Source organism: Procambarus clarkii, chromosome 81 (assembly GCF_040958095.1).
Source record: "Procambarus clarkii isolate CNS0578487 chromosome 81, FALCON_Pclarkii_2.0, whole genome shotgun sequence".
Taxonomy (NCBI): Eukaryota; Metazoa; Arthropoda; class Malacostraca; order Decapoda; family Cambaridae; genus Procambarus; species Procambarus clarkii.
Window position 1 is genome coordinate 3,211,267 of NC_091230.1, and position 27,405 is coordinate 3,238,671.

Genomic DNA, 27,405 nt, shown 5'->3' on the forward strand with positions numbered 1-27,405 from the left:
CCCCCTATCCAGGGTCAAACAAAAGCACCAAGACCTAAGCTGACCCCAAGGGCGAGGCAGAAGCCAAGCAACCTCTACCTCTACAGGAGTGGGAACCTGATGATACGCTTAGGGAAGGGAAGAGAGCCCTAAGTGCATGCAGCCCTGGGTACTGGACTCCTGGCCACTGCGCCAACATACAGCCGATACCACCGCACGGGTAAAAATCCTGTCAGGTTATTGCAACCAGAGTAGACAACCGCCCCAGTCGGCTTCGATCGAGGAACTAGCAGTCCGGTGGCTGGCTCGATGAGCTGGGGGCCCCCCTTCCCCTCTCGCAGGGGAGGGGGGGGGGAGGGGTTGTCATCATGACAGGGGTGTGATGATGTTTTGCTTGTTATCTTGTTTTCCTTGGGGGAATTTCTAGCCTCTGTTCAGTCTCGAGGTGCAATTTTCCCTCCAGTTGAGGTCTGTTTTGGGGTGCCTACCTTTTTGGGTGTCTAACCCCAGTTGATGGCAGACATGACTACTCTCATACAGGGAGTTTCATAGGCCAATGCTCCCTGTGCCTCTCTGAAGGGACCAGGTTCTGGCTCGTGGTCCCTGGTAGGCTCAAACTCCGTAAGACTAAAGCCCCAGACTAATATAGCTAATATCAGTCTGATAGCTCCAGGGTGCCTCCGTCAGCTCCCTCACAGAAAAGAATAATTTGATAAGGATATAGAAGTAGCAAAGTTTCCTTGGTGCAAGTACTTTATGATTTGGCTTTGAATTGAACAAGTTACAGTACAGCTGTTGGCCATGTCAGTGGTAATTAATTAGTTAAGATTATAATTTAATTCACATTGTGTTGACATACTGCGAATTATGTTTCTATGTCAACATAGAAAGTATGTTGGTAATTGCTTCAGCTGTATGAGTGCATGGCATGTGTAATACGGTAGATACTATGTAATAATCAATGTGGAAGTACTGGATTGTGGAGAAACATCTTTGCCTATCTGTATTACAATAGTGTCATGTACATATATTTTAATTATTGAACTTGGTAAAATAATGGGTGGAAAATTAATGCTTACAAAGACTTGGAATATATTTGTTTTGTTAACCCTTAAAGTGCGCATCACGTCATATGATGTGTTGGACGTTGTTCCAGTCAACTGCGCATCACGTCATAACACGTGTTGGAGTACTACGCAAGAATTAAACAGCCCGCGGATACACGGGATTCACCACACCTTCATCAGGGCTCTTGTAAACAGACATCATTTTTTTTAAAAATCGTGGGCCAAACTCCCGGGTGTTATTGGCCTCAGTATTGAGTGAGCAACCAAGCCAGATGCACGCAGCATGAGCTAACAGCACTGCTGTTCAGCTTGTGACCACAGCATCGCCTAAAAATGCCAAAATATACTTGTTCATGCTATTATGTAGCGATGAAATTATTACAGAAGACCCCTAACTGATAAAACTGACCAGGCTTCTGATAATAGGAGGATTGTGGTGATATTTAGCGCTATGCGCCATGGAGGGAGGAGTAATGCTGTGGGAGGGAAGGTGGTGGCAATGTCTTCTGACTGTGTGTGGCCACCTTTTATTGACTGCACTCACCATACCAGCTTAGTGGTTCGCTATGGTGAACACAAATGTAGATACTTATATATAACGTGTGTATAGAGGGTATAAACAGCAAGAGAAGGTTGGGAGCCGCCATTTTGGTGAGGGCGGTAGCGTCGTCTGCACGACGCCACCGTGCAGACGACGGTGTTGTTTACTGGTTACCACGATGGTCTTTGGGCACCATACCAGTTTATTTGTACAAGTATGGTGAATAAAACAGGTAGATATTTATATATAATGTGTGTATATAGCATAATAACACCACACAGTATTGTTGGAGGAGAAATATTAGTGCGTCTGGACTTGGGGGCGGCAGCCATCAGCTGACTGTGTGAGGTCCTACATCTTTGTGCCTTTACTCACCATACAAGCTTAGATGTACAGTTATGGTGAACAAAACATGTAGATACTTATGTATAACGTCTGTATATAGTGAATTATAGCAAAATCAGTATTGTGGGAGGAGAATGTGGGTGAGTCAGATGACTTGAGGGAGGGCGGGAGTGGCTGGCTGGTACACGGCGGTCACTCCTCGTTACTTTTTGACTCATAATAGCTACTTAGTGGTTCGTTGTAGTGAACAAAACATGCAGATACTTATATATATAACCTGTGCATATAGTGTAATAACCGACAAAGTATTTTGTTCACTGATTGATGAACATAATTGAATCAACAATATGCACACCATATTTTTGAGTACAGCAATGATTCACTCATTTTATTATATAAATATATCAAACTACACACTGTTGAATAATATTACAGCAAAAAAACTATGAAAAATCAATCAGAGACATTGAAATAATTAGGTAATTATCTCTTTGTGGCAACTCCGGCCTGACAGCTGGCGAGCAACAGACTGCCTGGGACGCATGCTGAGTGAGCGCCTTTTTTTTGCCAGACTTCCCCACCCTATAGCGGGCAATATATGCCACTTACGATTTTTTTATTATTTTTCCCGTGATCAGTGAACACAAATTAACAGGTTAGGAAGAAAAAATAATTTTTTTTTTTTCAAAATTACATGCGCCTGTGGGGAAGAAAGGATATTATACCCCTAGCATGTTAAGGGTTAATCAACTCTTGTTATATAATTATATAATATACAATATAAATATCCTCTCATTTAATGTCTGTATTACTATAATTGATTTGTATCACTGATCCCGACATTAGCAAGAAGGACGAGGCAAGGTGATCGTTATGGAGCTGTGTACGGGAGGCTCATTGTTCAACATACTTGATGACCCGGAGAACAGCCATGGCCTAGAAGAAGGAGAGTTCATCTTGGTGCTGTCACACTTAGGTTGGTTGGTGATGTGGTTATTCAGCTGTCACTTCCATTTCATGCTTGTTAATCCATTATTAAATTTTAAGATGCATAGCATGGCTGAATTGTATTTTACGGGCATTTTTAATAGTTTACCTTCTTCACTATCAAGTGTACTTCAGTATTACATTGCAAAACCAGTCTCCAAGCCTAGTTTATTGCTATCTAGGGTGCAAGAATATTCCACTCTAGAAAGCACTACTGTCTTAAAAAGTATCTTCATTGATGGGACATCTCTTGTTTGGAAGGTTCCTGTTATCCAACCTGTCATTTTTGCTTGAAGTTGTGACAGTAACTGTGTTATGTTCTTTAAAAGTAAGGTTTTCAGATATCATCACTCCTAAATCTTTTACATAGGTTTACATGGCTTTTTCTTTCAATAGTGTGATTTGACTGGTTTCTGTAGGATAGCCCCGGAGACTCCCTAAAGCTATATTAATGATCAAGTAATTACCCAAGTGTAGTTACAGGATGATGGCAACACTCGTGGTGTCCCATCTTCCTGGTACTCTTTGTCATATAACGCTTTGAAACTACTGACGGTTGTGGTCTCCAGCACCTTCTCACTTGGTCTGTTCCAACCATCTATTACTCTTTTTGCAAAAGTAAATTTTCTAATATTTTCTGTGGAGAGCCCCTTTGGCTCCCCGGAGCTATACCGGGCTGATGTGTATATATTAGACCATGGCAACAGTCAATCGAAGTCAATTTTAAGCCTACCGGGGACCAGAGCCAGAACCTGGCACCTCTCAAGAGAGGCACAAGGAGCAATAGCTGAAGACACCCCCATGTAATTGGAAGCAGTCTTTGTCTGCCATCTGCCAGGTCAGACATCCAGAAAGGCAGGAATTCCAAAACAAACTACTGCTGATCAAATAAATTGCAAACCAAAAGTCAAACTAGGAACAGAACTCCCCCAATCAAAACCAAGGAAACAAGTATGATGTCACCTCAAACGCCGCACATCCGTCTGCGCAACCCCCCCCCCCCCCCCCCCTCCCCGGGAGGGGGACAAGGGGGTCCCAGACCTCCACGCCGGCAACTCTCCTCAGTTCAAGAGGCTGTTGTGTTAGTGATGGTCGATCGCTTTAGCTCCACTCTTTGCGCAGTGCTCCAGTGCGGTGTTGTTGTTCTGTCTTGGTGGTATGTGAGCTAGATATAACACGAGAGTGATGGGGCTGCATGCACCTAGGGCCGCCTTCTCTAGGTGCCCTGTAAGTACTGCCTTTGTGGCCTCAGGGTTATCTTCCATGAGCCGTTCAGGAGCTGCTACCTTCGTGTGGTTCTGTTGTTGCTCGGTGATTGCCTGCCCTTGGGGGTTCAGCTGGGATGGTTCTTTATCCTGTTTCCCTTGTTTTAGGAGGTAGTTTTGTTGCTGGCTGGGGCGCGAAGTACTGTGCAGCTGTCTGATATATGCATAGCGACCGGTTCTATTCTCCTGGAGACGTTGTGCTTTTGCGGGGTTTTTCTTTTGTTTTTGTTTTGTGTTGCCTGGCGGGGGTCTGCCAGGTGTGGTAGTAGGACCACAGGTAGGTTTTTGGTGGCCCTCTACTAGGTCCCCGTGCTTGCACACGTCACAGGGGTTCAGCTTTTAGATTGTTTGCTTGGTAGCTCTGGGATAATCGTTTAGCAGTACCTCGCCTGGGCTTCCCTTAGCAGTCAGCCTAAGGGCCCTGGAAACCCCCATTGAGGCTCAGTGGTCCAATGTAGGAGACCTCTGAGTCCCACCTAGCCTTGTGTGAGTTTGAAAGTTGCTCTATCCCCCTGTTTTGGGGTGACATTCACCATCTGCCTCCGCCTTGCTGCTTGTTGGGGTCAGTGACACCTATGACCCGGAGTCCTGCGAGTGGTGTTCTTCGCTTGTACTCCATTCACCCAGTCCACTGAGAAGGATATTTGGGTGCAGACAGTTTTAGTGTTGCATGCAAGGTTTAAGTTGCAGCAACGTTTTTTTTCCACAGACGTGGCCACACATTTACAATGCTAACCAGCATATATACATTTTCTTCTGTCCTCCATGGACAGGGTTAGAGATGTGTTAAACTTATAGTTCAGGGGTTTATTGAACAATCAACCACAGAAGGTGATTCGGTGCTTTTAAAATGCTAAGCTAACCTACATACGTAAATACATAGATACACAGATTTACGTATGCCCTACATAAAGTGTTCGATGTGTCTTTTATATAGTGTCATTAACCCTTAACATGCTCGGGGTCTAATATCCTGCAATCCACACAGGCGCATGTCATTTTGAAAAAAAAAAAAAATTTTTTTTTTTTGCTAATCTGTTAAGTTCTGTTCACTGATCACGGGAAAAATAAAAAAAAAATTCTATTGTACTTACTTTTGTTGCAATAGAGCCGAGAAGCTCGGTGATGACGTCACAATCTGCATGTTCGCTCATGCAGTACACGCCCGGGAGATGTTGCGCGCAGTCCTCAAACAGCCAGAGTTGCCACAAATATATTTTCGCGCTATTTATTTACAATGTCTAAGCGCATTTTATCTAATTTTTTTTCACTAATTGTGTTTCAAATACTGTTTGAACATATTTTGTATCAATAATTGTTGCATATTTGAGTATACACAGGCGCACACAAATGTTTTCAATTACGGCAATATAATATGTCATTACAGTCTATTATATTGTATGTTCTGCTTATATTTGTATATATTTACACACACGCACACGCTATCTGCTTATATGTTTACATATTTACACACTCGCACACGCTATACACACTTTGAAGCACACTTAGAAGTTTTTCTAGACTGTGGTAGTTATTGAAGCAGTCGACAGCACATAATGGGATACCACACGTTTCACACCATGTTTGCACAAGCTTCCGTTTCTTGTCTCTACGTGTCGTTGTTTTACACACCCAGCAATCACGTTGGGCTATTGCACGCTTCACACCAGGTGGCAAATACTTAAGTTTGTGTGCTAGGAAGCCTTCAGTGTGAGCGAGGCGTGGAGTACCAGCATGCTGCAACAGTGGGTTTATGATGGGCCGCTGAATACCTGGGACATCTTTTGCAAACTTTCCTAATAACTGTATTGCAGCATCAAATACAAAGTCACGGAAAGTGGGCTTACGTCCAGTTCTCACAAGGTACATGTTGAAACAGTTCAGCATGCTCATGTCCACAAGATGGAAGAACACTTTTTTCGTCCACCTACATGTCTTCCGCACACACTCTGCAGTGCCAATCATCATGTCTGATTTATCAATCAACCGCATGTTGATATTATAGTCTAAAACACAGTCTGGCTTATATAGTGGTGCGTTTGTTTTATGGCTCACTTTCCCACTGTTCACCATTGTTCCATCATGAATTGTTGTCAACAAGTTCACCTCTCTTTTGTCTTTCCACCGAACTGACAGAATGTTATCACTTTTCCTTCTCTGACACTCACCAACTGCAATGTCGTTGTCAAACACAGGCATTTCCCTTCGTTGTGGCTTTACTGTACCAACCAATCCGGTTCTATTTTCTAGCAAGAACCGAGCTAGCAAGGGACTTGTATAGTAATTATCTGTGTATAAAATGTGTCCCTTGTTCATCCACGGAGCCATGATGGTCTTCACTACACTCCCCGAGAATCCATGTTCGTCGTTACTGGGAATGTCTACATCACTAGCCGAGTACAGAATCATGTGTAACACGTATCCTGTCTCACAATCACAAAGAACAAAAAATTTCAGGCCAAATCGATTTCGTTTTGAGGGAATGTACTGTTTGAATGGAACACGTCCCTTGAAAAGTATGAGAGATTCATCAACCACCAGCTTCTGTGCTGGTACGTAAAAATCTCTGAATTTTCCAATAACATCGTTCATGTAGTGCCTCACTCGCCACAGTCTATCATCAGGTGTTCGGTCCTGAACACTTCCAAAATGTAGACACCTGAGGAGTATCTGAAACCTGTCTCGTGACATATATTTCCCGAATAAAGGTGTTGGTATTGTCTTGTCCTTGCTCCAATAGTCATTTATTGCATGTTTGTGACAGTGCTTCATCAACAAACAGAGTGCCAAAAACACATACATTTCCGCCACTGTGGTATTTTTCCAACGCTGCAGTCGTGAAAATTCTGTGATTTCCCTCTCAATCAGGTAAGCAGCATGCAGGTTCGTTTGGTGTACAATGTATTCCATGAGTGGTTCATCATAGAATGCTGTAAAATATTCCATCTCAGCCATGTCCTCACCTTGATTAGGGAAAAGGTTTGTAATCCCTACATCTTTATCGTCAAAGTGAGGAATATTAGGAATAAAATCGTCACCATCACTCCACTCAAGTACACCAGGCGTCCTGCGAGATGCAGAGGAAAGACGGCGAGGAAGCGATGCATACCGGCGACCAGGAGCTGAATACCGTCTGCGAGAAGCACGGCGGCTACGTGCACGTGAGGTGGGTGCACGTGAGGTGGGTGCACGTGAACACGAGGCTCTTGGTCACTCATGTGGTGCCATGCGGTGGCGCTTGGCCGGGCGAGATGCTGCTGACGCGACAATTTCTCGCCCAGTTACACCACTGGTACCAGCCACAGGCTCAATAAAACTTTGATCTGAGTCACTAAACCCAGAAAAGGAGTCACCTCCCTCTGACTCGTCACCCTCAAACAGAAAATATCCACAGGAACTGTGAGGTCGTGGTAGAATTGGGGTAGAAAATGGGCGAGGAGGCATGGGAGAGCGAATAGGCCTCGCCATGGCATGGCGGTCATTCTCACTTTCACTGCTGCTGCTGCTATCACCCGACAACTGTGTATAATCCTCATCGTTGTCTGAATCGTCAAACACACTTTCTTCACCTTCAGAGAATAATTCGTGGGCTATTTGCTCTGGGGTGAGGGACTGAGTGGTGCGTGCCCGTGAGGCGTTTGACCGTGCGCTCGCCATGGTGACTCTCGCTAAACTGAGGCCTCCCATGCCATCGAATCGTGAGCTGGATTTTTTTTCAAAATGGCCGCTGTTTACTAGAGCCCCTGGGCAGCGTATGGGACCCCCAGCTACACCGCGGGCCATTCAAATCGTGCGCGGTACCCATACACTTCATATGAAGTGAAGCGCAGTTGACTGGTAAAACGATTTACACTTCATATGAAGTGATGCGCACTTTAAGGGTTAATGTGCATTTACAAAGGTGAAATGTAATTCTGATCAGCTTCCATATATACTTTATACACATATATATACATACACACACACACATATATGTACATATACATATATACATACATATATGCACACACATGCATTCACAACTTGAAATCCATAGACTGGGAAGCATATGAAGCTAAAACAGAAGATTTTTGGACCTGTAAATTTGTAGACCTCATCCTGGAAACATTCTTGTATCAACATGTTAAACAAGCTACGAGGATGAGGGAAGGGGACGTTCCCTCCATGCTAGATTTGATATTTACCAGGAAGGAGGAAGAGATATTTGACATTCGGTACCGTCCTCCCTTGGGTAAAAGTGACCATGTCTTTTTAGGAATAAAGTATGCAATGCGGTATAAGCTGGAAGAAAATAAGGAGGTTGAAGCAGTTGAAAAACCAGACTTCAGAAGAGGACATTATGGTGACCTTAGAAATTTTTTTAGTGAGTATAATTGGACAGACTTGATGCTAGGCAAGGAAGTGAATGAGATGTATGTCAAGTTTTGTGAAATATATGATAAAGGCACAAAAAAATTTATACCAAAACAGAGATGCAGAACTAGGAAACAGGATTGGTTCAATAGAAATTGCGAGAGGGCTAGAGACCAAAAGACACAAAAATGGAATCAATACAGGAAGAGGCCGAACCCCCAAACATACCAGCGATACAAAGATGCGAGAAACAACTGCACGGCAGTGAGGAGAGAGGCAGAAAGAAATTTTGAGAAAGGGATTGCAGACAAATGTAAAACAGAACCAGGTCTATTCTATAAATTCATAAACAACAAATTGCAGGTAAAGGATAATATTCAGAGGTTGAAAATGGGAAATAGATTCACGGAAGATGAAAAGGAAATGTGTGAAACGCTAAACGAAAAGTTCCAAAGTGTGTTTGTACAAAATGAAATCTTTAGGGAACCAGATACAATAAGAATTCCAGAGAACAACATAGAGCACATAGAGGTGTCTAGAGACGAAGTGGAAAAAATGCTCAAGGAGCTAAGTAAGAACAAAGCAGTTGGTCCAGATGGAGTTTCACCATGGGTTCTGAGAGAATGTGCACCTGAGCTCAGCATTCCACTTCAACTGATTTTTCAGGCATCCCTGTGTACAGGAGCTGTAGCTGATGTGTGGAAAAAGGCTAACATAGTTCCAATCTACAAAAGTGGAAACAGGGAAGACCCCCTTAATTATAGACCTGTATCATTGACAAGTGTAATAGTCAAAATATTGGAAAAAATAATTAAAACTAAATGGGTAGAACACTTGGAGGAAAACGATATGATATCAGACAGACAGTATGGTTTTCGATCTGGAAGATCCTGTGTAACGAACTTGCTCAGTTTTTATGATCGAGCCACAGAGATTTTACAGGAAAGAGATGGTTGGGTTGACTGCATCTATCTGGACCTAAAAAAGGCTTTCGACAGAGTTCCCCATAAGAGGTTGTTCTGGAAACTGGAACATATTGGAGGGGTGACAGGTAAGCTACTAATATGGATGAAAAATTTCCTAACTGACAGAAAAATGAGGGCCATAATCAGAGACAAGGTATTGGATTGGAGGAATGTCACGAGTGGAGTACCTCAGGGTTCAGTTCTTGCACCGGTAATGTTCATTGTCTACATAAACGATCTACCTGTGGGAATACACAATTACATGAACATGTTTGCTGATGATGCTAAGATAATAGGGAAGATAAGAAACTTAGATGATTGTCATGCCCTTCAAGAAGACCTGGACAAAATAAGTATATGGAGCAACACTTGGCAAATGGAATTTAATGTGAATAAATGCCATGTTATGGAATGTGGAATTGGAGAACATAGACCCCACACAACCTATAAATTATGTGAGAAATCTTTAAAGAATTCTGATAAAGAAAAGGATCTAGGGGTGGTTTTAGATAGAAAAATGTCACCTGAGGACCACATTAAGAACATTGTGCGAGGAGCCTATGCTACACTTTCTAACCTTAGAATTGGTTTTAAATACATGGATGGAGAAATACTAAAGAAATTGTTCACGACTTTTATTAGACCAAAGCTGGAATATGCAGCGGTTGTATGGTGCCCATATCTTAAGAAGCACATCAAGAAACTGGAAAAGGTGCAACGACATGCCACTAAGTGGCTCCCAGAACTGAAGGACAAGAGCTACGAGGAGAGATTAGAGGCATTAAATATGCAAAAACTAGAAGACAGAAGAAAAAGAGGTGATATGATCACTACATACAAAATAGTAACAGGAATTGATAAAATCGACAGGGAAGATTTCCTGAGACCTGGCACTTCAAGAACAAGAGGTCATAGATTTAAACTAGCTAAACACAGATGCCGAAGAAATATAAGAAAATTCACCTTCGCAAATAGAGTGGTAGACGGTTGGAACAAGTTAAGTGAGAAGGTGGTGGAGGCCAAGACCGTCAGTAGTTTCAAAGCGTTATATGACAAAGAATGCTGGGAAGACGGGACACCACGAGCGTAGCTCTCATCCTGTAACTACACTTAGGTAATTACACTTAGGTAATTACATACATTTGTCTCTTTTACTCTGACAGGGTGAGATAGCTGATAGAGAAACTAGTGTGCAATTAAGCACTAAATCACTGAAGGGGATTAAGGTGCTTTTACAAGCTCAGGTTATAGTTACATCATATACATACATTGTATAATTGATACATTACATGGTTAATCTTGGGTACAAGTCCAATATATCAACGTGCGAGGTTGGTTGCCTTTCCGGATACCCCGCAGCTGCCCCGCTGAATTATACTGTAGTGAGACTCGGGTGGCTTCGGGGATTGCCCTTTCTGGATTGGCGGCGGAGGCATTCGAGCCTGGTCCTCCTGCCAGAGCTTTTGGGCCATGCCACTGGGCCCCTTTCATCCCTGCTTTTCCAGTGGACTCTGCTTTTTCTCCAAAGGCAGAGGGTTTGGAGGACGGCTCGGCCCCCGGGTTCTGATGTGGAGGATTCCAGGGCTGGGGAGGAGTTGACTTGGGGGGGGGGCCTGAGCCCCACTGGTCTCTGCTTGGGTGTTTGGTACCCTCAGTGCAGGGCTTGTTGTTAGAGGGGGGAGGGTTTTTTTTCCTTTCCCCCTCCCTGTATGTTTTTGTTACGAGTTCGACTCCTCCCCAGGTTCGGGTTTGAATTCCCTTGGGTTCTTTGGTTCCCTCCTTCTGGAGGTTTTTGTCTTCCCGCATCCTACTGAGGAAGGTGTGGGAGGCCCCTTGCGGCTTACCTCCTGCGAGACCCGGATTACGCCTCGATAATGAAGCCTTCTTTTTAAGTTTGGCTCCTCTTTTCTTTATTGGATGCGTTACAAAGTGCCGGAGTCTTCCTGGCTGGCAGACTGCCTTTTCTTCTTTGGGGGGGGGGGCTTGGCATTTGTCCTGTCGGAATGCACACTTGAATGGCGAGATTTGCTTACGGTCATTTAGGTTTTCCTGGGGGGTGAGTTGGAACACCTCAAGGTGTGCTAGTTTGCTCCCGTTCCTTCCTTATGATGTCGGCCAGGTGTGACTGTACGTGCAGGTTCCCTTTCGACATTCCTGGTGGCCGAGGATTTGTGCGCCTGTGGGCACTTGGCTTCGGTTCTTGTGCTTCTTTTCCCTGCTGGAGCTGTCTTCGGACTGTCTCGCGCTGGGTGTAGAGGAGCTGGGTTCCGGGCCAGGGTACGGTGTTCTTGCTTCGGCAGCTCGGGTGCCGGCTGCTTTGGTGTATTTGTATGCGCCGTTTCTGAGGGAGACGGCATCTGTTCTTCGCTTCTCACCTTGCGTGCTGACAGGTGGTGCTCGTCCAGATTTTGGAATCGTCTTGGGCCCTGGCTCTTAGATTTTCATCACCTTTTTGTCCGTTGCTGTTTGCAGAGCCTGCGGTGGTGCTTTTTCTGCATGCGGCTTCGTCCTGTGACAGCCTTTGTCGGACTTGTAGGTTCTCGGGGGGGGGGGGAGGGGGGGGCATGGAAGTCCTGTCCGGAAGGGTCGTGCCAGGTCTTGGGGCTCCTTCGGTCATCGTAAGCCAGTAGTGCCAGATTCGGGGCCAGCGCCTCTTTTGGAGCCGTCGTCATTCTGGTCGGCGCAGTGATCACTCTTGGCATCGGTTGGGCTCTCGTGGAGGTCGTTGGCCCTTTAGCGGGTAGCCCCGTTGATGGGGCGATACGGGGGAAGGCTCGCGCTGTTTGCTCTCGCCTGGTCCCATGATTCGTGGGCAATTTCGGTCGTTTCCTCCGACCTGTGGTGGCATTGGGTCGCTCCTCCTCCTTCGGGGAGATCAGGGCTGGCAGGGCGGGCCTTTTCTCCTGTGCTGTCAGGTCATCCAGGGGTGGGTTTGCTTGAGTGTGGTCGAAACGACAACGTCCCTCAAGTGGGTTCTACCTGTTTTCAGTTCCGAAATGGGACTGTGCAGATCTGTGATTCGTCCTGGACTTGTCTAGTCTGAATCCCTGAGACTTTTGCCCCTCCTTTAGGATGACCACTCTGTCTCAGGTCCGGCTGCTTTTGGCACTGGGTGCCTGGATGGTATCTCGGGTCCTCCGGGATGCGTTTTGGTTTTATAATTTTATTGTACGCGTCCCGATTCATCCGGGTTTCAGTGACTGGCTCGGTTTTGTCATGGGGCGACAAGCTTACCACTTTCATTGCCTTCCATTCGGCTTAAATCTGGCACCTCGAGTGTTCACACACCTTACAGGGTTGTGGTGATCTGTTTGCTTCTGTTAGGAGTTCATGTTCTGGCTTACCTCAACAACTGGCAGGTGTGGGCTCCCAGCCAATTCGTGTGTCTGCTCACCAGGGATATGGTTCTTTCCCAGCTCGCCGGGTTCGGGATCGTGGTGATCTGGAGGAAGTCCCTTTTGGTTCCCTCTCAGGTTCGGACTTGGCTGGGTCTAGTGTGGGACTCTCGGACTGCTTCCTTGTCTCTCCCTCCTGCGACGCTGTTGCAGCTGCGGTCCCGCCTCCAGCGGTTTTTGGAGAGCACCCGGGTCACACGCCGGTTGTTTGAGCGGCTGTGGGAAAGCCTGAACTTCGCTGTGCTGATCTACCCATCGGGTCAGATCCGGCTTCGGCAGATATTCTGGTTTCTTCAGGGTCGTTCCTTCTGCTGCCCTCGCGATCAATGGGTTCGGATCCCGGGAGCCTTGCGTCAGCTGCGTCACTGGCTTCCTTTACTGGTTTTTCGGGATTCTGTACCGTGACGCCTTCCCAAGCCCTCGCTCGATGTGTTCACAGAGTCCTCGTCTCTCGGCTGGGGTTTTGTGACAAGTGCTCACCATGCCGGCCAGGGTTGGTGGGGTCCGTCCTTCCGTCGCGCTCACAGCATGGCGAGGGAGTTTGCGGCGGTGTGGCATTTGCTTCAGAGGGTTTGGGTCACTTGAGGAGCAACGATCTGGCTCTGTTTGGACTGCTCCCCGGTGGTTCATTGCCTGAACTGCGGGGGTTTGATGCGGTCCTTGGTTCTGCGGCTTGTCGCTTCGGGTGACTCGTCTGCTGAGTTTTCGGAGTTTGGCTCTCCTGGCGGTTCATGTTCAGGGGGTGTCAAACGTCCTGGCGGACAGCCTGTCTCGGTTCATTCCCCCTTTTCACGGAATGGACGGTTGATGCCAACTCGTTCAGTTGGCTATGCCGGACGTACGGGCGCCCAGAGGTGGACCTACTGTATTCGCATCGGTGTGGTCGAGGTGTCTTCCAGTTCATGTGGCGCCCTTCCCAGACTGCGAGGCCGTCGGGGTTGATGCCTTTCGGCTGGACTGGTCGAGGCGGAGTTACCCGTACCTCTTCCCTCCGGTCGGGTCGTTGCTCTGGATCCTGGCTCGGTTGGAGACTTGCCAAGGGAGAGTAGTCCTATTGGCTCCTTGGTGGCCAGGCCAGCCTTGGTTTCAGGCGCTTCTTGCTCGATGTCCGAACCCAAGAGTCTTCCCGCGGCTCCGCCTCTTTCAGCAGACGGTCCAGTCCGTTACGTGGCTGGTTCGATCTTCTCCACTCTTCGCATCTGGTTTCTTTGACGCAGGTGTATCACCACTTGTATGGTGATCAGGTGGCTTAGTATGGTGGCTTAGCACACAAAATGAAGTCAATGGGAATAACCGGTAAAGTAGGACGCTGGATACTCAGTTTTCTGTCAAACAGGACTCAGCGAGTAACGGTCAACCATATAAAATCTAGTCCAAGTGCAGTTAAAAGCTCTGTACCTCAGGGTACAGTCCTTGCACCGCTGCTTTTCCTTATTCGCATATCAGATATAGACAAAAATACAAGTCACAGCTTTGTATCATCCTTTGCAGATGACACAAAAATCAGTATGAAAATTACCTCGGCTCAAGACATTGAAAAACTTCAAGCTGATATTAATAAAGTTTTCGACTGGGCATCAGAAAATAACATGATGTTTAACAGTGATAAATTCCAGGTACTCAGGTACGGTAAAAATGAGGACCTTAAACATAATACAGAGTACAAAACACAATCAAATGTACCCATAGTAGGAAAACAGCATGTAAAGGATTTGGGAATAATGTCTGACGACCTAACGTTTAAGGAGCATAACCAAGCAAATATTGCGACAGCTAGAAAAATGATAGGATGGATTACGAGAACTTTCAAATCCAGGGATCCCATCACAATGGTTGTACTCTTCAAGTCACTTGTGTTGTCCCGTCTTGAGTACTGCTCAGTACTCACTTTCCCCTTCAGAGCAGGAGAGATTGCTGAAATAGAGGGAATACAGAGAACATATACGGCACGCATAGACGCAATAAAGCACCTAAATTATTGGGATCGTCTCAAAGCCCTCCAAATGTACTCACTAGAAAGAAGACGAGAGAGATATCAAATAATATACACCTGGAAGATACTGGAGGGCCAAGTACCAAATCTACACAGTAAAATAACAACGTACTGGAGTGAACGATATGGAAGAAAATGCAGAATAGAACCAGTGAAGAGCATAGGTGCCATAGGCACAATCAGAGAACACTGTATAAACATCAGAGGTCCGCGGTTGTTCAACGTCCTCCCAGCAAGCATAAGAAATATTGCCGGAACAACCGTGGACATCATTTTCATGAGGAAACTAGATTTATTCCTCCAAGTAGTGCCGGACCAACCGGGCTGTGGTGGGTATGTGGGCCTGCGGGCCGCTCCAAGCAATAGCCTAGTGGACCAAACTCTCACAAGTCAAGCCTGGCCTCGGGCTGGGCTTGGGGAGTAGAAGAAGAGTAGAAGAACTCCCAGAACCCCATCAACCAGGTATCAACCAGCTAGTTGATGGTGTCCCACCTGCGAGTTTCGTCTAAATGGCAGTATGAAATTTCCTGGCCGTCCTTTCAGAAAATTTTTGTTTCTTTATAGGTTGTCTTCGATTCTGATTGAGTTGTTTTGCCCTTTCTCTCTTAATTGTTTCAGGACCATCATCTTGTGCCAAAATCTGTCGCCTCGTTTCGTGCAGCACTGGCGGAGCCGCTGCAGCTTGCTTTCGGGGTGGATGTCTCTACTGCTCCGTTCCACAAGCGTTCTCAGACGTTGTTTCACCTCCAGCCTGCTCATGCGCCGCCTGAGCCGTCGTGGTCGTTGGACCGGGTGCTCTCTTTTCTCTCTTCTCCTCGGTTTGTGGGGGGCCCCTCGGTTCAGGTCTATTTTTCTAAGGCTCTTTTCTTAAGGGCTTTGGCCTCTGGGGGTCGGGTCAGGGAGCTTCATGCTCTCCTCCAGCGCAGGGGTTTCTGCTCTTTCGGTCCTGGTGGTCGTTTTGTTTGTTTGCAGCCTTCTCCTTCTTTTATGGTGAAGAATCAGTCTGCTGCTTTCCAAAGGGGTCCTTGGGTTGTTGATGCTTGGTTGGTTCGGCCGGAGGTGCATCATGTTTTGTGTCCAGTTGCGGCTCTTCGCTGGTATCTGTGCGCCACGACCTCCGTGCGCCACAACATCCGTGGCAGGGGACACGCTTTGGGTTTACCTGGTTTCCCTTCTTCCCTGTTCCAAGGTGTGGTTCTCCCAAGTCATCCACAGGATTATTCGGTCCAGCCAGCCTGCGGTCTATCCTAGTGCCCACGACATTCGTAAGTTCGCGGCTTTGGCTGCTGTTTTTGAGAATATGTCTTGAGCTGACATTTGGGCACGGGGCTTATGGAGGTTGAACAGGTTCCTGGCTGCACGGTATTTCGTTTATGTTCCTGGGCCTTCTCGGGCGTGTGTAGCTTTGGGTCGCAGGTTGCAACCATTTGTCTCGACTTCGAGTTGAGGAGCGAGTGACGACCGCCTTCCAGGTAAGTCCCTCTTTTTCTTTGTCTTTGGTTAGGTAGCTCTGGGGAGCCGAAGGGGCTCTCCACAGAAAACCAGCATTGAATGTAATGAAACGCCATTTTCTGGGCAAGACTTTGAGGCTCCTTGGCATCCCTCCCTCCCTCCCTCCGGTCGGTGGTTTATCGTGTTTTTTGATACTCTGCCTCTGAACCGAGGAGAGTTGCCGGCGTGGAGGTCTGGGACCCCCTTGTCCCCCTCCCGGGGAGGGGGGGGGGGGTTGCGCAGACGGATGTGCGGCGTTTGAGGTGACATCATACTTGTTTCCTTGGTTTTGATTGGGGGAGTTCTGTTCCTAGTTTGACTTTTGGTTTGCAATTTATTTGATCAGCAGTAGTTTGTTTTGGAATTCCTGCCTTTCTGGATGTCTGACCTGGCAGATGGCAGACAAAGACTGCTTCCAATTACATGGGGGTGTCTTTAGGCCATTGCTCCTTGTGCCTCTCTCAAGGGGGCCAGGTTCTGGCTCTGGTCCCTGTTAGGCTTAGAACTCCTTCGATTGACTGTTGCCATGGTCTAATATACAGAGCACCACTTGGTTTCCGAACTTTAGTTATCCGAAACTTCTAGTTTCCCGATTGGGGTTGGGGAGTCATGCTACACGAACAAAGTTCGGGTAGGAAGCGGTCCGCCAAGTGTCGCGCCGGCCCGTGGTGATGGATGGGAGATGGTCCAGTTTGCCGCCTTCTACCCTGTGATTTCACAGATTCACGGCCTATTATTCCTGTTATTTTGATTTGTCATGAGGCTGGAGAGTTCATTCTGTGATTTTGTTTTACATATCTGCACAATCAAGAAACATCTGTGCACCATGTCGGCTCCAAATGCACGCATTGTGTCAGTGATTGCTGACTGGTGGGTGGATGGATGGGAGCTTAGATGGGAGGCAGTATGAGAGAGAGGGGGAGAATTAGAGAGATGGGGAGAATTAGTGAGAAAGGGAGAGGGAGGTAGGCAGGAAGGAAGTAGTGAGGGGGGGGGAGGAGAATTAGGGAGGGAGGGAAAGGCAGGCAAGCAGGCTGGCAGGGATTGGGCACAGGCAGGCAGGCAGGCAGGCAGGCAGGCAGATAGGCTGGCTGGCTGGCTGTCAGGCAGGCAGGCAGGCAGGCAGGCAGGCAGGCAGATAGGCTGGCTGGCTGGCTGTCAGGCAGGCAGGCAGGCTGGCTGGCTGGCTGGCTGGCAGGCAGGCAGGCAGGCAGGCAGGCAGGCAGGCTAGTAGGCAGGCAGGCTAGTAGGCAGGCAGGCTGGCTGGCTGGCTGGCTGGCTGGCTGGCTGGCTGGCTGGCTGGCTGGCTGGCTGGCTGGCAGGCTGGCTGGCAGGCAGGCAGGCAGGCAGGCAGGCAGGCAGGCAGGCAGGCAGGCAGGCTAGTAGGCAGGCAGGCTAGCAGGCAGGCAGGCAGGCTGGCTGGCTGGCTGGCTGGCTGGCTGGCTGGCTGGCTGGCTGGCTGGCTGGCTGGCTGGCTGGCTGGCTGGCTGGCTGGCAGGCTGGCTGGCAGGCAGGCAGGTTAGTAGGTAGGCAGGCTAGTAGGCAGGCAGGCTAGCAGGCAGGCAGGCAGGCTAGCAGGCAGGCAGGCAGGCAGGCAGGCAGGCAGGCAGGCAGACAGGCTGGCAGGCAGACTGGCTGGCAGGCAGGCAGACTGGCAGGCAGACTGGCTTGCAGGTAGGCAGACTGGCTTGCAGGTAGGCAGGCAGGCAGACTGGCTTGCAGGCAGGCAGACTGGCTTGCAGGCTGGCAGGCAGGCAGACAGGCTGGCATTATTTTATCCTGTTATTATTTTATTAATGGTGATCATATCACCTCTCTTTCTTCTATCTTCTAGTTTTGGCATGTTTAATGCCTCTAGTCTCTCCACGTAATTCTTGTGTTTCAGTTCTGGAAGCCATTTTGAAGCATGCCGTTGCACCTTTTCCAGTTTATTTATGTGCTTCTTGAGATTTGGGCACCATACAATTGCTACATAATCCAATTTTGGTCTCGCAAACATTATGAACAGTTTCTTTAGTATTTCACCATCCATATAATTAAAAGCAAGTCTGAAGTTGGAAAGCGAAGCATACTCTCCTCTCACAATGATCCTTATGTGTTCCTCTGACGACAGCTTACTATCGAAAACCACCCCCTAGATCTCGTTCTTTATTAGTGTTCTGTAATTTCTTTCCACATAATTTGTAAGTTGCGTGTGGTTTATTTTCTCCGATTCCACATTCCATAACATGGCATTTATTCACATTGAATTCCATTTGCTACTTGTCGCTTCAAGCACTTATTTCTGGGGGGAGCCCCTATGGCTTCCCGGAGCTATCCATGGCTGATATGGATACCCTAACTATTTTGCATCAGTCGATGTGGGTGGAGTTCTAGTCTTACCGGGGACCACGAGCCAGAACCTGGCCCCTTCAGAGAGGCACGGGGAGCAATGGCCCATAGAAATGCACATGTGATTTGGAACATTCTATATCTGCCATCGACCGGGACAGGCACCCAGAAAGGTAAGCGCCACAAAACAAACCCCTATTCTGGTTAACAACAAAAATCGACAAACGAGTGGACAGAACTCCCCCAGGAAAACGAACTAACAAGCATGACGTCACACGAGCCGCGCCGCATGTCTGCGCAGCTCCCCCCTCTCCGGGAGGGGAAAGGGGGAGCCCCAGACCCCCGCCCCAGTTCCTCGGCTGATGGGATCATGCACGGTCGTGTGGCTCCAGCTCCGGTCTTGTCTCAGTGCTGTGACTTGTTTGCAGTGCTGCTCTTACGGTGGTCGTGTGAGCTGGGAGTAGTATTATCAGGTACTCGGGTTGCATGTGCTTAGCGTCACCTTCCCTGAGTGCCCTGTAAGTACCGCCCTTGGGGCTTGGGGTTGCCTTCCACAAGTCGCCTTGGGTCTACCTTTGTTGGCTTTTCTCTGCTTGGCGTTTGGCCGCCCCGAGGGTTTGGGGGTTTTCCTCCCTTGTTTACCTTGGGGTAAGTGGTAGTTATAGCACTGGTGGGGCGTAGGGTACTGCGTAGCTAGTTTTCACCTATAACAGCGGCCGTCTCTGTTCCCTCTGGGTATGTTGTCCACTTGTGTGGTTTTTCTTTTATATTTGTTTTTCCCTGGCAGGGGGGTCTGCCTTGTGTTCCCCCCCCCCCCTTATATTAGTTTCATTTGTGTGGTGGCACCCCCTGCTTCGCCCTCGCGAGTGGACACGTCCCGTGGGTTCAGCTTTAGCAGTTTGCTTGGTAGTTTGGGGCGCCTGTTAGCAGTACCCTGCCTGGGAAAACCCTTAGCAGACCCAGTCTAGGGGCCTTGGGAAACCCCCCGGGGGCTCTCGGGTCCGATAGTGGAGACCCTTGCGTCCCCTCTTGCTTTGTGCGAGTTGAGGGTTGCTTTGTCCCTTTGTCTCAGGGTGACTCTCCTTGTTTTTGCCTCCGTCATGCTGCCTGTTGGGTCGGTGACACATTCGACCCTGAGTCCTGCGAGCTTTGTTGCTTGTTCGTGACTCCATTCACCCAGTCTGCTGATGAATTCCCGTGGGTGCAGGCAGCTCGCGCGTTGCAGGGTAGGATGTTGCAACGCGCTCAGGTTTGTCGCTTCCCCGGACGCCCCAATGCTGCCCCGCTTGTGTAGGGACCCAGACTTGGGTGTTTTGGTCGCTTCGGCCTTGGTTCTTCCACGCCCCCCTTGTTTCTCCCCCTCCTGCTTCCGGCCCCTACGCATCTGCAGGCTTCGGGGTCGGGGCGGGGTTAGAGGTTCTGAGACTTGGGCAGTTTTGGGGGTTGCCCCGTCCGGGGTAGCTGCGGAGGCATTCGAGTCTGTTCCTCCGGCCGATGCTCCGGGGTCTGACCAGTGGGCCCCTTCTCTTTTAGCTCTTTCAGCTGCCCTGGCTTTTTCTTGTGAGGCCGGGGCTTTGGAGGTCGACTCGGCCCCGGGGCCTGGTGTAGAGGCTCCTGGGGTTGGGGACGAGCGGCCTTGGGGGCCTTGGGCTCCATTGCGCCCCGCCTGGATTTCTTTCCTTCTGAGCGGGGCTTACTGTTGCAAGGAGTGGGGTTTTCTTTCCCCCCTCTGCGTACGATTTGGGCTTGGGTTCTGCTCCTCCCCGGGTTCAGTTCCGTATCCCTGTGGTTTCTTCGGTTTCGTCTTCCGGAAGTTTTCGGCTAACCGCATCTTTTCGCCTGCGGTGTAGTTGGCCTTTGCAGCTTACCTCCTGTGTGTCCCGGAGTTTGCCTTCATACTGGTTCCTTCTGTTCTGGACAGGTTGGGCTCCTTGTAGCCGTTTGGGCTCCTTGTAGCCGTTTGGGCTCCTTGTAGCCGTTTGGGCTCCTTGTAGCCGTTTGGGCTCCTTGTAGCCGTTTGCGCTCCTTGTAGCCGTTTGGGCTCTTTTGTACACGTTGGAGCTCCTTTGTCGCCGTTGGAGCTCCTTTGTCGCCGTTGGAGCTCCTTTGTCGCCGTTGGAGCTCCTTTGTCGCCGTTGGAGCTCCTTTGTCGCCGTTGGAGCTCCTTTGTCGCCGTTGGAGCTCCTTTATCGCCGTTGGAGCTCCTTTGTCGCCGTTTACGCTCCTTGTAGCAGTTTGGGCTGCTTGTCGCCAGTTGGGCTACTTCTCGACGGTTGGGCTACTTCTCGCCTAGTTGGGCTACTTCTCGCCTGGTTGGGCTACTTCTCGCCTGGTTGGGCTACTTCTCGCCTGGTTGGGCTACTTCTCGCCTGGTTGGGCTACTTCTTGCCTGGTTGGGCTACTTCTCGCCTGGTTGGGCTACTTCTCGCCCGGTTGGGCTACTTCTCGCCTGGTTGGGCTACTTCTCGCCTGGTTGGGCTACTTCTCGCCTGGTTGGGCTACTTCTCGCCTGGTTGGGCTACTTCTTGCCTTGTTGGGCTACTTTCGCGTCCTGCACATGCGCCGTGGGAGTTTGTTTTGGTTCCGGGCGGTGTGCACACGTGTTCTGCATCCATTTTCTCTCGGGGGGAGGCTTCACCTCTCGCTCTTTTCTTAATCCAATTCGTGCTCCGTTGGTTTGGGGGTGTTCTGGGGTGCCGCTGTGGGGAAGTCACGAGGTTTTTTCCTGCGTTCTAGGGTGGGGAGCCTCCTTCGCTGCTCCCCTCCTCTCCAGCATGGGCGCCCTGGCCGTCTCCAGCGGATACGGACTCGAAAGCTTGAGTCATGGCCCTTCAGCGCCTATGTTCTTGTTTTGTTCTCCGCCTATGTCGGAGGTTTTGTGTTCTCCTCCTTGTGCTTGCAGGTTGGGTTCTGGCTCTTTGGTTTTGCCTCTCCCCTGTAGTTTGCCTGTTGGGCGGATTCTGTGCTTCTTGGGCGCTCTCGTCTCTGCTCTTGGGGCTGTGTATGGGGTCAGCCCATGTTGGGCTGCCTAATGTGTTCCTTTGTTGCCTGTTACACTGCACACGTTTCTTCTACCGTCCCTGTGGCTCAGTTGGGTGCTCGGTTTCCGCCTGTGTCCCCTTGTGTGCCACTCGTGTTACTATTTATCTTTATCTTCCCTGTCACTTCCTCGGGGAGTGTGGTGACGTTTTGCTGCAGTTTTGGTACTGCAGCTGCGTGTCGGGGTTGGTTGTGGCATTATGTTCGGCCCTTCCGTGCTCCCTCTGGAGCTCTCCTTCCTTGCAGGTCTTGCCGTGCCGGGCCTGGTTTTTCCATGTTCCTTGGATTCTCTGTCTTGTCCTCGCCTCATTGTGATGGCTGGGGATGTGCTTGGGGTCTTCATCTCGCCCCTCGCCTATCCTCCGGTTTCGGTTCCAGTTCCAGAGCCTAGTGAGCTCCCTTCCTTCGTGTTTTTCACGGCTGCCCCGGGGTTTTTCTTGACGATGGGGCTTTGAAGGGACAGCTCGGCCCCGGGGCCTGCAGGGTGGGTTCCCGGGGCTGGGGTGGGGCTAACGTGAGGGGCCTCGGGCCCCGTTGGTCCCCGCCGGGGTGTTCTACCCCTCTGGGCAGGGCTTGCAGTTTTGTGCTGTGGGGTTTTTCCGTTCCCCCTCTCTGCATGTGCTTTGTGGGCATCGGCCCCTCCCTGGTCTCGGTTTCCTTGTCCGTTGTGCCCGTTGTTTCCGTCTTGTAAGTGGGTGCTTTTCTACAGTCTTCGCCCCTTTTCTCCGGGACGGGCCTTCTCCGTCATGTCCCCCCTCTTCTTGGGATTTCTGCATGACTTGGTCTCGGGTGCGACGGGGTTTTTGTGCCTTTGTCCTTCGTGTCTGCTTCTTTTTGTTCTCGAAGGTTCGGGACGGTTTTGCTCCTTCCCGGTTTCTGGTACGTCTGTCGTCATTCGGTTGAGCTTCACTCCGGTCCTTTCTAGGGCTTGTGGGTCCTCTTCCCGCCAGCTTCTGGATGTTTGGCCTTCTTGTTCTTTTGAGCTAATCTCTTCTCTTCGCGCTGTCTCGGCACTACTCATTTTCCCGGGGGCGATTTTGCTCCTCTTAATGAGTCTTTTCGCTCCTGCCCTTCTGCGGGTTGTTGGTGCAGGGCGGCTCCTTATGCGGGTTTCTTCCCTGTCAGCTGCACTGGTGGAGGTGGACTTGCACGCTTGTGGCATTTTCGTTTTGGTTCTGCGTTTTTCTTTTCCCTCTTGGGGCTGTCATAGGATTGGCTTGCGGAGGATGTAGAGGCGCTTGGGGCCGTTCCTGGGTCTGGCACCTTGGTTTCTGCTGCTAGCTTTCGGTATCTATATTCCTTCTGCGCCGTTTCGCACGCTGTATCATGCATTGTTTCGCCTCCGGCCTGCTTATGCACTGCCTGTGTCGTCCTGGTCTTTGGACAGGGTGCTCTCATGTTTTTCTTCTCCTTGGTGGTTGTGGCTCCTTGGGGTCAGATTTGCTTTGCCTCGGTTTTCTTTTATGTTGGCATTGGCCTCTGGGGGTCGTGTGGCAGAGCTTCTTGCTCTTCTCAGGCGCAGTGGTTTTTGGCTCCTATGGTCATGGTCATAGGTTTCTTCGTCTGCGGCTGTTCTCCCTTTTTTCTGGTGAATGATGTGCCTGCTGCTTTCCGGAGTGGTCCTTGGGTTGTTGTCTCGACTTCGTATTGAGGAGTGGTTCACCGACCGCCTCCCGGGTATGTCCCCTTGTTTTCTAAGGTAGTCTTTGGTGAAGTAGCTCTGGGGAGCCGTAGGGGCTCCCCCCAGAAAACCAGCGTTGAATGTAATGAAACACCATTTTCTGGGTGAGTCCCGGAGGCTTTCCGGCACCCTCCCGCCCTCCGGTCGGCGGGTTTTTTCGCGGTTTTGATATCCAGCCTAAGAACTGGGGCGGGGATCACCAGCGCAGGGGTCTGGGGCTCCCCCTTCCCCCTCCCGGGGAGGGGGAAGCTGCGCAGACATGCGGTGAGGCTCGTGTGACGTCATGCTTGTTAGTTCGTTTTCCTGGGGAGTTCTGTCCACTCGTTTGTCGATTTTTGTTGTTAACCAGAATAGGAGTTTGTTTTGTGGCGCTTACCTTTCTGGGTGCCTGTCCCGGTCGATGGCAGATATAGAATGCTCCAAATCACATTTGCATTTCTATGGGCCATTGCTCCCCGTGCCTCTCTGAAGGGGCCAGGTTCTTGCTCGTGGTCCCCGGTAGGCCTAGAACTCCACCCACATCGAATGATGCAAAATAGTTAGGGTATGCATATCAGCCATGGATAGCTCCGGGGAGCCTCCGGAACTCGCCCAGAAAATGGCGTTTCATTACATTCAACGCTGGTTTTTTATCTAGATCAATTTGAAGGGCATTACAATCGTCTGCGTCTCCTATCTTCCCCAGGACCTGGATTCATAAAGCAGTTATGCAAGCACTTACGAACCTGTAAATCTGATCTCAATCTTTGACGGCTTTGTTTACAAGTATTAAATAATTAATGAGCTCCGAAGCACCAAGAGGCTTTTTATAATTATAACAGTTGATTCAGAAGTTTTCATGGTTGTAAACTGTTTAGTAAATGTAACCAAAGCCATCAACGATTGAGGAAAGATGTGCACATTCGTAAGTACTGTAGAAGTTTGCTAATCCGGACTATATGGAACGGACCCCCCCAGTCGGATTAGCACGTTTTCCAGATTAATATACTTTTCACCATGGACGTTCAAAAGTGAACATTTCCAAAAATGTTTGTACCACAAACAACATTATTTGAATTTCCACACATTAATTAGTGTGAGAGGATGGGTGGGTGGTTAGCTGCCTGGCTGGTAGGTGTGCAGGGCAAGTGGGTGGGCAGGCAGGTTTTGGATGGGTGGGTGGCAGGTGAGTGGGCAGGCAGGTTCAGGCAGGGATAGGTGGGTTCAGGCAGGTGGGTGGGTGGGCAGGCAGGTTCAGGCAGGTGGGTGGGTGGTCAGGCAGGGATAGGTTTTGATTCAGGCAGGTGGGTTGGTGGGTGGGCAGGTAGGTGGGTGGGTTGGTGGGTGGGTAGGCAGGTGGGTTGGTGGGTGGGTAGGCAGGTGGGTTATGGCAGGTGGGTGGGTTATGGCAGGTGGGTGGGTCAGGCAGGTGGGTGGGTTATGGAAGGTGGGTGGTGTGGGAACCGACCTGTGAGATTTATATTTGTTTAATTTATATGAATTTATATAGAATTTATATTTACGTTAATTTATATATTTTAAATGATAGCAGTTTGTATGATGTTTAGCGGACTGTTTTCCTGCAATATTTTCACAAGTCGATTCCTTGCACATTAGGGGGGGGGGGGTTTATATTAAATTTATATATATGCAGTCAATCAAACTACAGTATTAAACTACATATATTAGTAAATAAATTTTGGAGGTCTTATCTTATTGTATGGTAGGCCTAGTCCACCAGGTATAACTAGGATGTAGACACCAAATAATCCTCGTGCAAGGCTAGCTTCCAACACCCAAGTAACTGATGTACCAAGATTAATTCTTGTTTTCTCTTCTATGTTCCTGTCAAAGGGCACTAGCTGTATAGCCGCAATTCTAATATATGACAGCTATATCAGATGAAACATTTGTTATATTATTAGATAAGGACCAAGAAATAATTACCTGTATTGAGTCATTGCCTCATGTCCTAACCGGTATTAATCCTATTTATCTAACATTACTGGCCAATAATGACTAGATAAGATTTCGGAAAGACACTTCCCTTGTTTAGATGTTGACCGCGTGTTGATGATGGTAGAAGCACTAATTTGATCTCCATAACACTTCATCCAAGGGAGAATTATAGGAGCTAAACTTGCTCCCCAGCGACTCTGGTCTTAACAATGGCTGACCTCCTTTACCACTGACTCTCTTTGTCCAGATGTCAATATGTGGTAGAAGGGTCACATTTACTTTATTTTGGTACTGATAATTAAGTTAACTCAAATGAGATGTTTTTATAATGAGCACTGGGGAAGACCTAGAAATCTGGGCTTCCCCTCCCCACCCCACACACTGGCAAGGGTTAGTACTAATAAGTTCTCACTACATTTGAGACAGTTGTTGACCAAACCACACACTAGAAAGTGAAGGGACGACAACATTTTGGTTCGTCCTGGACCATTCTCAAGTCGATTGTCATGGGAATGGTCCAGGACGGACTAAAACATCGTCGTCCCTGCACTTTATAGTGTGTGGTTTGGTCAACATTTTTTAGCCACGTTATTGTGACTCCTCGCTTGCATTGAGACAGTTGTTCATTTGTTTACATTATTTGGGGAAGTCCGTTTAGCAGTTTTGAGACTTCGGTCTCCTTGAACGCAGCAGTGGTATGTTGGTTCACTGACTTTTTTAATGCTTTCCCAGTGGGATGGCAGAGTGTTACCTACTCTGCATCTTTTCTGACAGGGGACCACATTTTGGCCCTGGTCCCCCAATAGGCTAAAATGAACTTCCACAACTGATTTGACCTTTAGTATGGAACAATCACTGCAAGCTAGCTTTGGGGAGCCACTGGGGGCTCTACAGAAAGTCTTTTCATTACATTCAATGCTGGGTTTTTCACATTTATTCATAGATACTACAGTATTATTATTATTATTATTATTATATGCCCTTTAAGCAGTAGAATTGATTGTTAAATGAATAATAATTTTATTATTATTATTATTATTTACTATTATTTTATTTATTAATTTTAAATATTGTAATACAGTTTACAGTATCATTTAATTGTAATATGGCTGTTTTATATGACTAGTGTTATTAAATGTTAGCAGTCCCCATAGTGAAGTGGTAAGACACTTGTCTGGCGTTTCGGGAGTGCTTTGGCTTGGGTTCGTATCCTGGCCGGGAAGGATTTACTGGGCACCAGTCCTTAACTGTATCCTCTGTTTACCCAACAGTAAAATGGTTACCTGGTTATTAAACGATTTGGTGGGTCGTTTGAAAGTTAAGGTATTAGGATTAAGGACTTGCCCAAAATGCTATGCATGCTAGTGGCTGTACAAGAATGTAAGAACTCTTGTATAAATAAATAAAAAATAAATTAATGTTTTCAAAGTTTATATTATAAATACTGCATGCATTGTTCATTACTGTATATACCCAGTACTACATATTGTTTTTATGAAAACATTTATTAATTATAAACAAATTTTCTCTTTTTATTTTGTCCTACAGCTGCTGGTATGAAGCACTTACGAGATAATAACCTTGTTCACCGTGACCTTAAACCAGGCAATATCATGAAGTTCATAGATGTCGATGGTTCAACAATATACAAGTTAACTGATTTTGGTGCTGCACGAGAACTTCAGGATGACCAACAGTTTATGTCCTTGTATGGCACTGAAGAATATTTAGTAAGGCTTTCTCTCTTGTATTTACTTTTCCTTGGTACTTCTTAAATGCATACCATATAGGCACATACAGTCTCAGATCCTATTTGCAAAGTTTGTAATACGGTGATTTTATTTCATCAATGCCATATGCCTCTGTTGAGGGGCTCAGATTCTGGTTCTAGTCTCTGGGTAGGCACTTATGATTAGGTAGAGCCTGGTGTGGTTCCTATGATTTGGAGGACTCCAGGTCTGTAACTCGGGGAGATACAGAGGGAATTAACCAGAAGCTAGTGGAGGCTTCCTGAGGCCTGGTCGAGGATCGAACC

General features: G+C 48.2%; 1 protein-coding gene across 6 annotated transcripts in view; it reads left to right on the forward strand.

Annotated features, from left to right (window-relative positions):
• Nucleotides 1-27,405, forward strand: part of IKKepsilon (I-kappaB kinase epsilon) — a 395,291-nt gene that overhangs the window by 91,820 nt on the left and 276,066 nt on the right. For 5 of the 6 annotated variants that reach the window (XM_069315600.1, XM_045766596.2, XM_069315599.1 and 2 more), the window contains 2 exons: nucleotides 2,779-2,908; nucleotides 26,919-27,100. In XM_069315600.1, coding sequence (XP_069171701.1) covers nucleotides 2,779-2,908; nucleotides 26,919-27,100 — 312 coding nt within the window. The remainder of the gene's footprint in view (nucleotides 1-2,778; nucleotides 2,909-26,918; nucleotides 27,101-27,405) is intronic. The other variant, XM_069315602.1, reaches the window with a different exon arrangement.